At 40.6% G+C, this 14,923-nt stretch overlaps 1 protein-coding gene across 1 annotated transcript in view; it reads left to right on the forward strand.

Moving 5' to 3' along the window:
• Positions 1–396: 396 nt before the first annotated feature.
• Positions 397–14,923, forward strand: part of zgc:153993 (uncharacterized protein LOC767645 homolog) — a 34,436-nt gene continuing 19,909 nt past the window's right edge. The window contains exons 1-2 of the mRNA XM_061815558.1: positions 397–618; positions 10,517–10,565. Of these exons, the coding sequence (XP_061671542.1) occupies positions 549–618; positions 10,517–10,565 (119 nt within the window). The 5' untranslated portion in view covers positions 397–548. The remainder of the gene's footprint in view (positions 619–10,516; positions 10,566–14,923) is intronic.

Below are 14,923 nucleotides of genomic sequence, written 5' to 3' on the forward strand. Positions count from 1 at the left end.
TGCCCTTCCTGACGTAACCCTTCTCAGCGAGTGAAGGCCACAGTGGGATACAAACTCACAACCCCTGGTTTACCAAACCAGTGCTCTAACCACTGAGCTACGGGGCACTTCAATGTAAATGTGCTTCTGGTGATGGAAATGTGCAGTTATGACACATTGTCAAACACATCATGCTGCAGTGTATTCCACAGAAAGAAGGGAATTGTTTATTTGTTGTGCTGGGAGCAGGGAGACAGCAAACATTGTTGAGACTAAAGTCCATGAAATCCTGCATTTTCCGAACACTAACTAAGTCACACCCGAGGGAGGCAGTAATACACTACTTATGCCGAGTCTGCAGGTTTAAAGAATGTGGGTTTTAAGAAAAAGTGTTCATTCCTCTACAGGAGACTGGCGGGTACTGCATTGTTATTTGACTTCCTCGTTCCACCAACTTCTGACTTAACCGGCACGTCTGAACGAGACGACACATTAATCCCTGTGTTATAGCTAGCGTATACTTCTGTCAACTATTTCTATTTACACGACGTGGTTCCAACTCCTGGAATATGTCTGACAACAAGGAGAAGAGCGAGGAAGAACAACAACAACAAGTTGAAGGTGCCGTGGGTGGGGAAGGTAAGACAAGTAGCGCCGTGTTAACCTGGACAGACCTGTAAAAACTTTTCAAAGTTTTAAAACCCAATTCGGACGAGATTTTATTCTTTTTTTTTTTTTTTTTTGACAAAGTGCTCGAGTTTCCCGAATGAGAAAGAAAGTGTTGTAAACAGCTTGTTTGATAAATGGTGGATTTGCTTGCCAAGTTCTTTTACAGGCCTCGAGCCGTCTGATCCATCCGCCCACTAAAAGGGTAAATGCTTAGACGTGGTAGTTAATTGTTCTGTAATGACGCTGAGTAACGAGGCGAAGACGGAAGAAGATTAAAAATGGAGTACTTGACAGATATTTAGTGTGAGATACGAAAGGAAATTCAAGCAGACAACATAGCTGAGCAAAAGACACTTGATGTTTGACATTCAATTCTCACAACCTCGTATATCACGTGTAGAGTATGCGGAGGGCAATTTTGTAAACAATTTACAAAATATAAATAAATAAAAGAAAATGGCGGCTAGATTTATTGTCACTCCAATAAGGGCTCTTCTATCTAAATTTTGTTTACGGTTTTTGTTAGGGACCGTCAACAAATTACATATCTCAGTGTGACAAATGTGGAACAAATTGCCATACAAATCATCCATCCATCCATTTTTTTTGCTGCTTATCCAGGAGGCAGGGTACACCCTGAACTGGTTGCCAGCCAATCGCAGGGCTCATTGAGAGAAACAGCCACACCACAAGCACACATAGGGGCAATTTTGAGTGTCCAATTAATGTTGCAGATTTTTGAGATGTGGGAGGAAATCGGAGTGCCCGGAGAAATCCCACGCAGGTACGGGGAGAACATGCAAACTGCACACTGGCGGGGCTGAGATTGAACCCGGGTCCTCAGAACTGTGAGGCCAACACTTTACCAGCTGATCCACCGTGCCGCCCCCATACAAATCAAATCACCATAAAACTAAAATATACACATAACATTTGTCATTCTGTTTGCTGTAGTAGTTGACAATTCGAGTCCGCTCCTTAATACAAACTTTGATAATACCTTGCTATACAGAGACTGTGAAATTAATTGTCCAAAAAAATTGGAATAAAAATGAATAAAAACACTTTTTTTTTCATTCAGATAGCTGTAGTAGTTGGGAAGAAGAGTCCACTACTTAATATAGGTCAAACGTTGCTGATGTCCTGCATTATAAAGAAACTGTGTGCAATTAAATGGCTAAAATATTGACAATATTCATCCATCAGTCTATCATCTGAGCTGGTTTTCCTCACAAGGATTGTAGGAGTGCTGAGGCCCATTCCATCTATCTTCAGGCACGAGACAGGGTACACCCTAAACTGGTTGCCAGCTAATCGTAGGGTACATAGAGACAAACCAGTCACACACAATTTGGGACTCTTTGGGATGTAACTAAACATGCAAACTCCACATAGGTGGGGCCAGGATTTGAACCCCGGTACTTAGAACTGTGAGGCTGACGCTCTATCCAGTTGTCCACCATGCTGCCTATTTACAATACAGGTGTATTTATGTATTTATTTATTTATTTTTAAAGTCCAGCTGCATGGCCATGCATAGTACAGGATCTGTTTTTTCTTTCATGCTGGAAGAGTTTTTCTGTCGATCAGTGGAGTTTGAAATACTTCTTCTGCTTATTTATTTCTTTGTTTAAATTCTCCTGTTTAGTGGAAATGCATTCAGACCGAAAAGAGTTTTAAGGGAAATAGATCAAGGGACAGAACAGACTAAGAGAATAGGGGTGCAAACCACAGCAGAACTTCTTCATTTTCTTCTTTTCCTTTCAGTTTGTCCCATTATTACATGAACGCATATATTTTTGGCACAGTTTTTATGCTGGATGCCCTTCCTGACATAACCCCTTTGCCTTTAGCCAGGGAGAGAAGCTTACAGCACGTGGTATTCCCAGACGGTCTACCATCCAAGTACTTACCAGGGCCAAACCCGCTTAGCTTCCGAGATCTGACGTTTTCAGGGTAGCATGGCCGTAACCCCAACCACAGCAGAACAATATTTCTATATTTTACTACAAATAGCGATACAAAGTCAAATCGTCTTATACTGCGTCTGAAATAAGTATTTAAAAGACATCCACCCAAGATATCAATTTTTCTCACTAAAGATATATCCAAAGGTGCTATTGACCTGAAAATGTCACCAGATGTTTGGAGCAACCCAAGTTTTCCATACATACAAAGAAAGTAGAACAAATAAAATCAGAAATTAAATTGTGTTTCATAATGTAAAATTAGATACTGAAAAAAGTATTGAACAAATTGTATTCATTTAAAATATTGTACAAAAGTCTCCTTTGCAATGACAGCTTGTAGACGTCACTGTGGAAAAACTAGTGGCATGCATCAATGGTGTGATTGAGGCTCATTCCTCCACACAAGCAGTCTTCAAATATTAAATTTTTTGTGAGCTTCTTTTATGGACCTTGAGATTCAGTTCTTTGCATAGATTTGGATTTTGTTCAAGTCAGATGATTAGCTAGGCCATTCAAGTGGCTTTATTTTTTTCTATCAAACCAATTGCAAGTTTCCTTGGCAATGTGTTTTGGATCATTATCCTACTGAAATGTCCACCCTCGTTTCATTTTCATCATCATAATCATCCTCCAAGAATGTCTTGGCATGTTTTCCTATTCATCCTTCCTGCACTTATTTGAGGTTTAACAGTACCATTTGCTGAAAAAGAGCCCCACACCATCATTTTCTTTCTTGTGAACTTCACAGTTAGTATGCTGTTTTTAGTGTGATGTGCAGTGCCATTTCCCCTCCAAAGGAGGTGTGCATTATGACATCCAAAGTGTTCAGTTTTGCTCTCATCTAACCATACTATATTCTCACAGTATTAAACTGACAGTTTTGTTTATTTTCAACAATGGCGTCTTCCGTGGTGAGCCTACATACAGGCCATGGCGGTGGAGTGCATTACGCACTGTTTTCCATATGACAAAAGTACCTGCTAATTGCAGGTATTTTCTAAACAGGTAGCACTTAGCTCTTTCCCACCTCCCCTGATATTTCTTTGCACCCCTCTGTCAGAAATCTTGCAAGGAACCCCAAATGGAGGCAAATCTATGCTGGTATGCTTGGCTTTCCACTTACTTTTTATGGCCCCAATCATACTCACTCGACTTTACGCCGGTCTGATCAGCCTGATCAGTATCGGCCTATAATTGCATTCTATGCTGACCACCTTTAATGTCATCGTTCACTGATCCGGGCAATAATGTCATTGATCCGATCCACAAAAGGCATTTACGTCGCGTCGCCATCATGTACAGTATATTTGAATTTAAAAGCTAGTATATTTTTAACCTTGTCTCATGTCTTTTCATGTAGTACTGTAAATATCTGACAACCAACCGTTATTCAAGAAAAACAAAAACTTGAGAGAAACACATCTGAGACAGACAACCTGTATTGTGTGGATGAGACTCTTAAGACAAATATGGTCTTTCACGATTGCACTGTCAGACTACTGCAATAATATCTTATATTCCAATACCACCACATCCCATCTTTTACAATCACTACGCTTTATCTTGTCAACTGATAAACGCAACTGTATATACTCTTTACTGACATCATGACATGTGTATTGTAAGGACAAAATAGGGAAGAATGTGTACTGATGGTCACCGGTACTCAGGTGATTACGTTCCGTTGGACTTGCTTGAGGTACTTTCACATCCTTTTAACATATTACTCACAAGCAGGCAACAAAATGTTACATAGCCTCCTGACAGCTAGGATAGGTTGAAGCATTCAATCGACCCTTGTGAGGATAAGCAGCTAAGAAAATTTATATATATATATATATATATATATATATATATATATATAGTTATTTTATTTAACGTGCCAATTTTCCCCAAAAATCCTGATCGTGTAAAGCCCGTTAATTGCAATAAAGTTAAAGTTGGCAATTTTTTTTCTTTCCTGTCATGTCCATATTTGGATAACATATTTGGCCTTTCCTCTGATTGGGTGCCTGTTTGTAGAAGCAAAGTAAAGCAAATGTATTTGTATAGCGCATTTCACACACACAAGGTAACGCAATGTGCTTTACATGATTAAAAGCATTCAACTGCAGCTAATTAATATTCTTTTGGGGAGTCCAGTCAGAAGACCATTATAATAATCGAAACTTCTTCCAAGAAAAGCACAGATGAACTTCTCCTGGCCTGCTTGACACATGCAAGCCTTCACTCTAGATATGTTCTTCAGATTGTAAAAGGTATTTTTAGGAATTAATTTCATATGACTGTTCAAGGTCAGGTTGGAATCTATCAGAACACCAAGGTTTTGGAATTGGTCTTTGCTTTTTAAAGATTGGGAGTCCAGGTATTTACGAAGAGCAATCTTTTTTTTTTTTCATCATTGCGAAAAACAATTATCTCAGTTTTGTTGTGATTTAGTTGGAGGAAATTTTGACTCATCCAGTTATTTATCTGCTTTAGACAGTGGCACAACATCTCAATTTAACTATAGTCATCTAGAGACACTGCTTCATATAACTGTGTCATCTGCATATGATAATCAAAACTAAAGTTCTTTAAATTTGACCCAAGGGTAGCATATACAGGCTGAACAGGGGAGGTCCAACAACTGACCCTTGAGGGACCCCATGTGTCATTGCCATTTGCTGAGAATGAGCACTTCCAATGGTTACAAAGTAGCGCCTTTTCTCCAGCTTTTGACCTGAACCATTTAAGGACCGTTTCATATAGTTCTACCCATATTTCCAACCTGTTTAGGAGCGTATTGTGATCTATGGTATCAAAAGCTGCACTGAGATCCAACAAGATCAAAATTGACACCTTTCCCGAGTCAGTATTCAATTTTATATAATTTAGTAGTATGATAAGAGCAGATTCTGTACTGTGATAAGTTTGGAAACGTGATTGAAATTTATAAAAATGTGCATTTCAATTCTAGAAATTGCTGAGTTGATTAAAAATAACTTTCTCAATAATCTTGGCTATGAAAGGGAATTAGAGTTGGGTCTATTGGTTGCTAACACTGTAACATCCAGTGCTTTGTTTTTTAGAAGAAGCTGAACGGCAGCTAGTTTAAAAGCTTTAGGAAACTCACCAGACTGAAGTGAGCAATTTATTTGTTGCAAATAAACAAGCAGTGATTTCAGAATCAGAATCAGCTTTACTGGCCAAGTGTGTAAAAACACGCAAGGAATTTTTCTCCGGCAGTCGGTGCTGCCCTGATACGACATTCATAACAAAGAACAACATAGCAATAAGAACAAAGAACAAGAGACATTTCTGTTTATAGGAACTATTCACTATAAAATAACTATTCAGAATCATTTTACAAAAGCCACGGGGTATTGAATCAAGACAGCTTGTTGATGGTTTCAGCTGCTCAATATTTTTCTCGACACATTTTTGGTCAACTGTTCAAATTCTGACAAGTTAATCGAGCTTTCCCTGGGTGGCTTCAGATGTGGTATCATTGTATAATTTCTCTGATTTGTGCTATTTAACCTGATGGACTGTATTTTTTTCACTAAAATAAGCAAACTCATTGCATTTATCAGCTGTTACGAGTTCTGGAGCTATCTGATTCAGGGGGAGAGGTTGTGAGTTTGTCAACCACAGCAAACAGAGTGCAAGTATTGTTGAGGTTCTGACTGATAATTTCAGAAAAGTGTTGCTGTCTAGCCAACTAACTAACTAACTGTGCTGTTCGTTTTCATTCATACGTCCAACACCAAAGGGACCCAAACAGGAGAGCCAAGTCTTGTGGCTGGGGCCCTCTCTGACGATGAAATCTCCAAAGACAAAGAGCAAGTGTATGTGAGGAACATTTCTGATTGCAGAGCTGAGATCATCAGATAATTTTTTTTTTTTTGCATCTGTGAGGGTTGGGGCATAAGCCCTCATGATAGTGACTGGTCCAGCTGCTGTGTGGAATTGAAGGAATAGCATTCTCTCGGTTCTCTCTGGTAGTATGATGGATTCCAGTAGGCATTTTCTCACTGCAAAGCGAACACCGTGTTCCCTGGTCTTGACTGGTGACTTGCCCTGTCAAAAGAAAATGAAGTCCTTTTCACTGCCTGATTCAGGGAGTCTAGTTTCTTGGAGGGCCAAAATGTCCATCTGCAGCCTGCTGAGCTCCCAGTCAATGACGGGTGTTTTGTGGGTGTCACCAATGTCTGAGAGAACGTCTGAGAAACCCAATGTGATTGTTCGAGTGTTCCATGTGCCCAACATCAGGGCAGAAAACTTCTTTGCCTTTCTCTTTCTGTTGGTTTTCTTATTCCTTGATAACCAGGTGATGTGCCGTTCATTGGTTTTCACCCTAAAGCCCATGCGCCCAGTGAAGTTAACTGACCGTGGCGAACCAGCAACTTACTGGCTGGGGGATGCCCAGCTTGAGCCAGGCGGTAGCTACCCAGGAGGCGCGGTAGCCTCTCCTGATGTCTGAAGCAACCTCTGGCATCCAACTCTATGCCAATCAAGAAGAGGACTTACAACTGGTAAACTGCTGCTTCCAGTGTTTGGTCAGCGCTATACAGCGAAGCTGGAGTGTCCTCTCCAGTGTAGAACTGCCTGGGTAGAAGTGAATGGAGAAAAGACTGTTACCCACGCAGTAGGTACCCCCTCTCCACATTGCCAGAATTATCCACTAGAAAGGTGGTTTGCGGTTCTTGCATTGTCTCAGGAGTTGCCAGAACAGGCTGAGTACAGCATCCAACCACCTTAAGGACTCCGGCTCTGGATTTTCTTTCAGGGTTTACTCCCTTAGTCTTCTTCTCTCCCGAGATTCCTGCAGGCAGTAGAGCTATTTGCCCATAGCTGGGGATTTCTTTTGTGAGGCACTAGGGCATATCCACACGCCAATGGGCCTACATGCCACATCTCTGGGGGGCCAAACCTCCTCCAAGTCCTTGCCAATTCTGCTTGAGTCCGCGAGATAATCATTTGCCAGGTGACGGCCCAGTGGAGCCACTGGGGGAAAGTTTCAAGAGGGACCAGTTATTCTTTTAGTTATTAGGTTTAGCAGCGATATTTTTTAGTTTTAAACTCCGTTACAAGATTTTGTCATTGGCTAATGTTGAAAGGTGGTGTATTGTAATAATTCTAATATGTTATATTTATTATTTTCAGTTACTGCTACTTTGGTATAATTTCCAAATTACCAAATTAAAATAAAAAAATGGACTAACTGGAATTTCAGAGTTTGTCTTCCATGATTCAATAAGTGTCATAAATCTATTGCTTTCTGGTGAACATTTATTGAATTATAGAATTTTAGTGACTATATCTGACAATTATTTGCACAGTTTCACCAAAATGCAAACAATCCGCAAAATTTGGTAGTGACCTCACATCGCTACCTACTACACTTGTTCCATGTTTGAGCTGTTGTAAGTGGCTGACTCCCAACACAAATCACTAAAGATATCAGAATGAGAAAAAGTGGTTTCATTGATTTTTAGAATCAGAATCAGATTTAATGGCCAAGGATGTAATATCACACAATATTTAGTGATTTAACCAAAAGCCTTGGCCTTGTCACTTGCAGATGGTTCCAGGCACATCAGGCAAACGTGAATTCTCGCTGACTTTCTCTCACTAGCTATACGTTTTTTATTTTTTTTTGTCCTGTTCGGCTTTTAGGTCAGTAGGATCTGCACTGTATCCCTTTTACGACGAACAGTTTTAGTGTGTCACAGTTGCGTTTCTAAGCTTCCTCTGTGATTTCTTAATATTACAATTAATGTTTATTAAGAATTAGTCAATCGATCAAACAGAACAAAGTTTCTAGAGAGGGCAGAAAAACAAAGACAAAAAGCTAGTTAAAAACAGGATGAAAAAAGTAAATATCTACAACAAGGAAACATTAATAGCTGTACATTACAATGGGTTTTCTTAATATCTTCTTGAACCCAAATGAGAATTTTCAACCACTTATAATCACTAGTTACGAACATATTGTCAAGGCCTCCGTCGGGAAGGTTTTTTGATTTCAGGCAACTATAGCATGAAGTAGAACTAATTGATGGTGTTGGCACCAAACTTAAGTTGCACAAAACACCCATTTGCATACCTAGTTTCAACCAAATCCATCCTGCATTTTCTGAGATCACTAGTGAAATTATGTTCGATTACATGATTCCTGTTACCATGGCAACCACTGCTGAGATTTTGAAAGTGTCAATATTTTAAAAATTACTTGGTTATTATTGTTATGTACAATTTTGAAATAGATTACCAATCATCAGTTTTTCAGTCAATTTTATATGGGAACAGATGGTGCTCTTGCCACTTTTAATGCACATGCACAAAACTGAAGTCATGATGACATTTCTCAAATGCTCCCCAAAAAAGTTTTATTAAAATCTAACAAGGAAGCGCCGTCTTGACCATGAAGAAGACTTTTATTTTTACATAACTGTAAAGGGGAAAAAAAAACATATTCTTTCTATCAAAGTTGATGGAATTTATGCAGGACAATTGTTTAGGATTTTCAAATGCATAAACCAAACAAAATCGGCATGGTGCTGCAACTGGTTAGGGCGTTGGCCTCACAGTTCCAACGAACAGGGTTCAATTCCCACCTGTGTGGAGTTTGCTTGTTCTCCCCGTGCCTGCGTGGGTTTTGTCCGGTTTCCACCCAGACCCCAAAAAATGCACTAATTGTAGACTCTAGATTTTCCTTAGGCGTTATTGTGAGTGTGACTATTTATTTCCATGTGCCCTGCGATTGACTTTCAACCAGTTCAGGGTGTACCCCACCTTCTGCCCAATGGTAGCTGGGATAAGCTCCAGCACTCTCGCGAAACTCGTGAGGATAAGCATCTCAGAAAATGGTTGGATCGATTGTAAACCAATTTAAAAAAATATATAATATGCTGGCCATGGGAAAAAGTGACTTGGAATTCCATTTTCAATTTATTTTCATGAGAAAATGTACTTATTGAGCAGACGTTTCAGTTTGAGAACAGTTTCATAATAAATTATGTTTGTGTGTGGGTAAATGTTTGAGTGGATTGTTCGGTTGTGGTGTTTATACTCAGCCGTTGACATTAACATCGGCAACATTGTGTTGGACCACAGTTTATAGACAGATGCAGGTCTGGGTGAACCAGTAGACATTTCTAAGTCACTGAAAAATCCTATCTGAGACTGCTGTGTGTTGCGTGAAATGCTTTTGACACACTTTGACCGGTTAAATTGAATTACAGTTAGCCTCAAGTCAGTAGCCAAAGCTAATGAAGCTAATGTCACCAGCTTTAATTCATACCAGGGGTTGTGAGACCACTGAATGGTGGTGAGTAAAAAGGGCAGTGAGAAAAAGTGAAGCTTCATCTCCTCATTATTATGTCAAATGAACAGTGGGTCACCATACCTTCTGTTGACAATTGTTGCGTGACTTGTCCAGCAAAGTAAACTTAAACACATTGGTTATACTGTTACTATGCATGCCAGCCCTTGTTTTAGCATGTATGTAAGATACCATATGATGGAGCTCACGTGGCAGCGAGGAACAATTCCATTTCACATCTGTAAGCGGAAGATGCTTACATTCTCCCTCAGACTGCCTGTGTAGGCAGCTCATTACTGACGATGAACACACTCACAAGTGTCACATCAAAACTAAAATTACCACACCACAGCAAGCAGAATAGCATAACTAGCAAATAATAAAACACATTAAAGAATGACTGAAGAAATAATTGACACAAAACATGCACTTTGAACACTATTTACCTTCTTCCAGCATGCTTTGCGACACTCTTAGTGTCAGCAGTGCCGCACTCTTAGTGCCAGCAGTGCTGCAAAGTAAATTGAGGTTTGTACTTTTTCAGGGAAGTTTAACTAAATGCTAATCCAGCTTCTATCATATCTAACAGATGTCATTGATGATCCCATTCTAGAGCAAGGAGCAATTGTCCTCAGGGGGTAAGTCCTATCAAAACCACTTTTTAATGGACTTTATCTTTCTTTTGGGGTTGGTTTTTTTTCTGTTTTCTGGTATATTATGATTCTATTAATTATATTTTCCACTGGCAAACCCTTTTTGAATTCATTTCAAGCATCAGTTTAATTATTGTGTGTAGGTGCTTTTTGTTTACTTGGATATCCAGTGGACCTCTGCTATTCGCAGGGGATAGAGGTCGGGATTGTACGGCCCATATTACCAGTCAGTATAGTGTTGTGTCCAGCCAAAGCAACAAAAATGTCAGAAGTCAATGATGTAGATTTCACATGGGTGAAATTGAAAATCAAAAAAAAAACTTTCCCATTTTGTAAATGTAAGCTACCTTAATGAAAAGTACGTACACTTTCATTCCACTGTTCCACCACCACCTATAGGTTACAAAAGAGGGGTAGACTTTCATTATAGCACATCACTGCCACCTCGAGGTTATGAAAAAGGTATAGCCTACTTGTTCTTTCAAATATGACATAAGTATGAATAAGTGCATAAATGTACAGTTATGCTCCTATCTTTCATACTCTGGTAGAATTTGGGATTATCAATATTTTAAACATGACTGATGTCTGAATAACAACCATCAATAATTTCTTTTTTTTATAATGATAATGCTCTTCTGAAATGTTTAAAAGTTCAATGTAAATCCCATGAAAATAAACCTCAATGTTTTTCACCTATCCCGTAATGTTTTCTTTAAAGAATTGTACGCATCTTAGAAATTCTGCCTAAATATATGAGCACATGTGGGTTTTCTCAATTAGTAAATATAAAGCCGGGATGGTGACGACTGGTTAGAGACTGCCTCACAGTTCTGAGGACTGGATTTTGAATGCCAGGCCCCTCACCCCAGTCTGTTTGGTGGGCGTCCAGCCCATCCAAGGCGAGCAGCTTGGCTGACCGGTTCAGGAGGTCAGCTAGGACACCAACCACCAAGGTCCCTACAGGGCCACTCAGGCGGACATCTGCGAGAGGCTCCCATTGGCAAAGCACGATCAAAAAAGGAACAGGTGAGAGCTGCAGGCGACGCACCGCAGAGGCAGGAGTGAGAGGCAGTTCGGGTTCAGGCTTCCCCATGCCGTGAGCAAGAGGCAGCACAGGGTCAGGCTCCATCAAGACATGAGCGAGAAGCAGCTCAGGGTCAGACTCTGCCGAGACATGAGCGAGAGACGGCTCGGGGTCAGGCTTCGCTGAGATATGTACGAGAGGGGGCTCAGGGTCTGCAGATGCCTCCTCAGCCTGGTGCCTCCGGCCCGTTGACACCTGGGATAGGCTCCCATGCAGCTAAGCTACCGTGCAGCTAAGAAAATGGATGGATGGATATATATGTGTAAGCACACAACACTTCCCGCTTACTATTTACGGCGATGCGCGCATGCAACCCCCCGCCATCTCCGCCACCGTTCGAACACAAGAAGCTGGGTGCTTGAAAAGTACAACTTGGGGAAGAAAAAAAAAAGCCTGGACACGCCTTCTGTATATTCTCTACATCTAAACCAACTCCTCCGAAAAGCATCGAATCTCCACGGTCCATATAATGGGACTGTTATTGTTCGTCGTCAGCACCACGCTTCTCCCAACACGTCGACTTCCGTCTGCGTGTATTCTGGCTCAAACGCTTGAACATTGTACATTGTTATTTTTGTTTTTGTTTTTGTTTGGTCAATGGCAGTAGTAATAGCACGGAGCATTGACTAGCTGTTATACTCGCTCTGTTGGCTCTGAGCACACAACAGTTCCTGGTTACTATTTATGGCGATCCAATCGGATGATGAGGAGTTCGGTGCCAGTGAACACATATAATCTGAATATGACTCGAAACGATAGGGTAAAATGACCTCGGTGACTTCACTCACTTTTGAGATGTTCTCTTCCTCAAAACGAGCTTCAGCAGAACGGACATCATAAAAATCTGAAAATCGCTCTTGTTCATCTGCCATTGCATTTGGCATAGCGTGCCAGTGTGCAGTGTGATGCCTGCACATGACGTCACAGATAATATTGCCCCCACTGGGATGTCAAGTCATACTTTCACAACTTTGTGATTAATATTAGGCCATTCAAAAAAATATTTAGATTTATATATATTTATATTTCATATACTACCAATAAATATATTCAGTGTGTTAATGTAGCTTACGTTGTAGCTATAAAACATATAAATATTTATTTCTTCACATTTTCAGCTTCCTAATAATGATTTAAAATCACTCATGTGCATACGTGATTAACATGAGTAGCTTCTTCTTTGGATACTGAACTTGGCAATGAGGCCCTGGCTCGGTCAACCTCTTCCAGGACTTCGTTAAAAAGGCGATGGTTTCCCAGATCACCATTTTTTTTTAATGGAACGGAAAGGTCCTGACTTTTCCTTGGCAGTTGCCATCATAGTGACAAATGCATCCATTTTGGGCCGTTCAGCAGTGGCATTTTTCCTCAAATGAAAAATCACTACCCGAAGATCCGGATCGTCAGATCATTGCGTCAGGGAGGGCATCCACCATAAAACTACCAAACACAATGAGCGTTCATCAGTGTTTGTGACAGAGTCTCTGATTTTATGAAGGGCAAATTTTATTAGACAGTGGTGAGGCCGGCCATGATGTAGGGATTAGAGACGGTGGCACTGAAGAGACAACAGGAAGTAGAACTGGAGGTGGCATAAATTAAGATGTTGAGGTTCTTTCTAGGAGTGAGCAGGTTGGATAGGATTAGAAATGAGCTCATTAGAGGCACAGCCAAAGTTGGATGTTTTGGAGACAAGGATCGAGAGTTCAGACTTCGATGGTTTGGACATGTCCAGTGGCGAGAGAGTGAGTATATTGGTAGAAGGATGCTGAGGATGGAGCTGCCAGGCAAAAGAGCGAGAGGAAGACCAAAGAGAAGGTTTATGGATGTGGTGAGGGAAGACATGAGGAAAGTGGGTGTTACAGAGGAAGCTGCAGGGGATAGGCTTAAATGGAAAAAGATGACATGCTGTGGCGACCCCCAATGGGACAAGCTGAAAGAAAAGAAGAAGAAGATCCGGATCAAACTAATAATGTCTCAAAATCTTGAGAACATTCACATTGGATCCCCCGTGCGTTAGCCCCAGTCGCAGTGCTTTTATCTCAGACAGCATGTCGTCTTCAAATTCTTACGGGGCAATTTGTTTGAATGCAACCTAGACTGTTAAAGAAGGGCTCACCTTTCTCAATTTATAACTCACGATGGATTCGCCGTTTAAAATAAGCGAGAAAGCAAACGGCACACCGTCTGCCATGATAGCCGTTAGCGTGAGGCAGACGGCGAGGAAATTACTTCCTGATTGATTAATATTTGAGAAAGGACACGTGTTACTTCCCTTGTCCAGACTTAAATCCCCTTCGTGTAAAAAAAAAAAAAAAAAAAAAAAAAGTCGGTCAGTTTTGTTAACAATACGCATTTTAAAATGTATATTTTGGTGTGAAATCACTGATGGTGTAGTTGTACACACGCCTGCCTTTCGTGGAGGCAGCATGGGATCGATTCTCACTCAGTGATGGTGTCGATATCTGCCCTGTGACTGACTTGGCAACCAGTTCGGGGTGTAGTCTTTCTTTCTCCTGAAGCTAGCTGGGATAGGCTCCAGCTTTCCCGCAACCCTTGTGAGGATAAGCGGCTTGGATAATGACATGACATTTTGGTGTCTGTGGCACTTTAAGAAGTCATTAGTACAAGTGTATTCACAAAATAGAAATCTAAACTATTATCCATACATTAACTATTCAATAGAAGTTATTAGTAAAAATAATTGTTTGAAAAATATAGTGCTGAGTTTTAATTTACTTATAGAGTTGATTATTTTGATTAAGTAGGGTCGTTTTTATGTTATTGGTTTGTTGCTTTGTTCATTTTTCGATTTCTGAAAACAGAATTGGTTAAAGCATTTAATCCTGACATATTTTTGAAGATCGCAGGTTGAAATCTCATTATTTGATCCAAGCTGAAACTGTGTCTGCCATTGCAAACTAGCTAGACTAAAAACATTGAAATAAATGTTGAAGCCATAATTTATTTACCATTTCAATGACTGAGTAAGGTCAGCACGGTGGTTCAGCTGGAAAGCGTTGGCCTCACAGTTCTGAGGTCCTGGGTTCAATCCCGGATCTGCCTGTGAGGATTTTGTATGTTCTCCCCATGCCTTTTTTTTTCTCCGGGCACTCTCGTTTCCTCCCACGTCCCAAAAACATGCAGCATTAATTGGACACTCTAAATTGCCCCGAGGTGTGATTGTGAGTGCGGCTGTTTGTCTCGATGTGCCCTGCGATTGGCTGCCAACCAGTTCAGGGGGTACCCCGCTTCC

This window comes from Syngnathoides biaculeatus, chromosome 3 (genome assembly GCF_019802595.1).
Source record: "Syngnathoides biaculeatus isolate LvHL_M chromosome 3, ASM1980259v1, whole genome shotgun sequence".
In the NCBI taxonomy this organism is placed as follows: domain Eukaryota; kingdom Metazoa; phylum Chordata; class Actinopteri; order Syngnathiformes; family Syngnathidae; genus Syngnathoides; species Syngnathoides biaculeatus.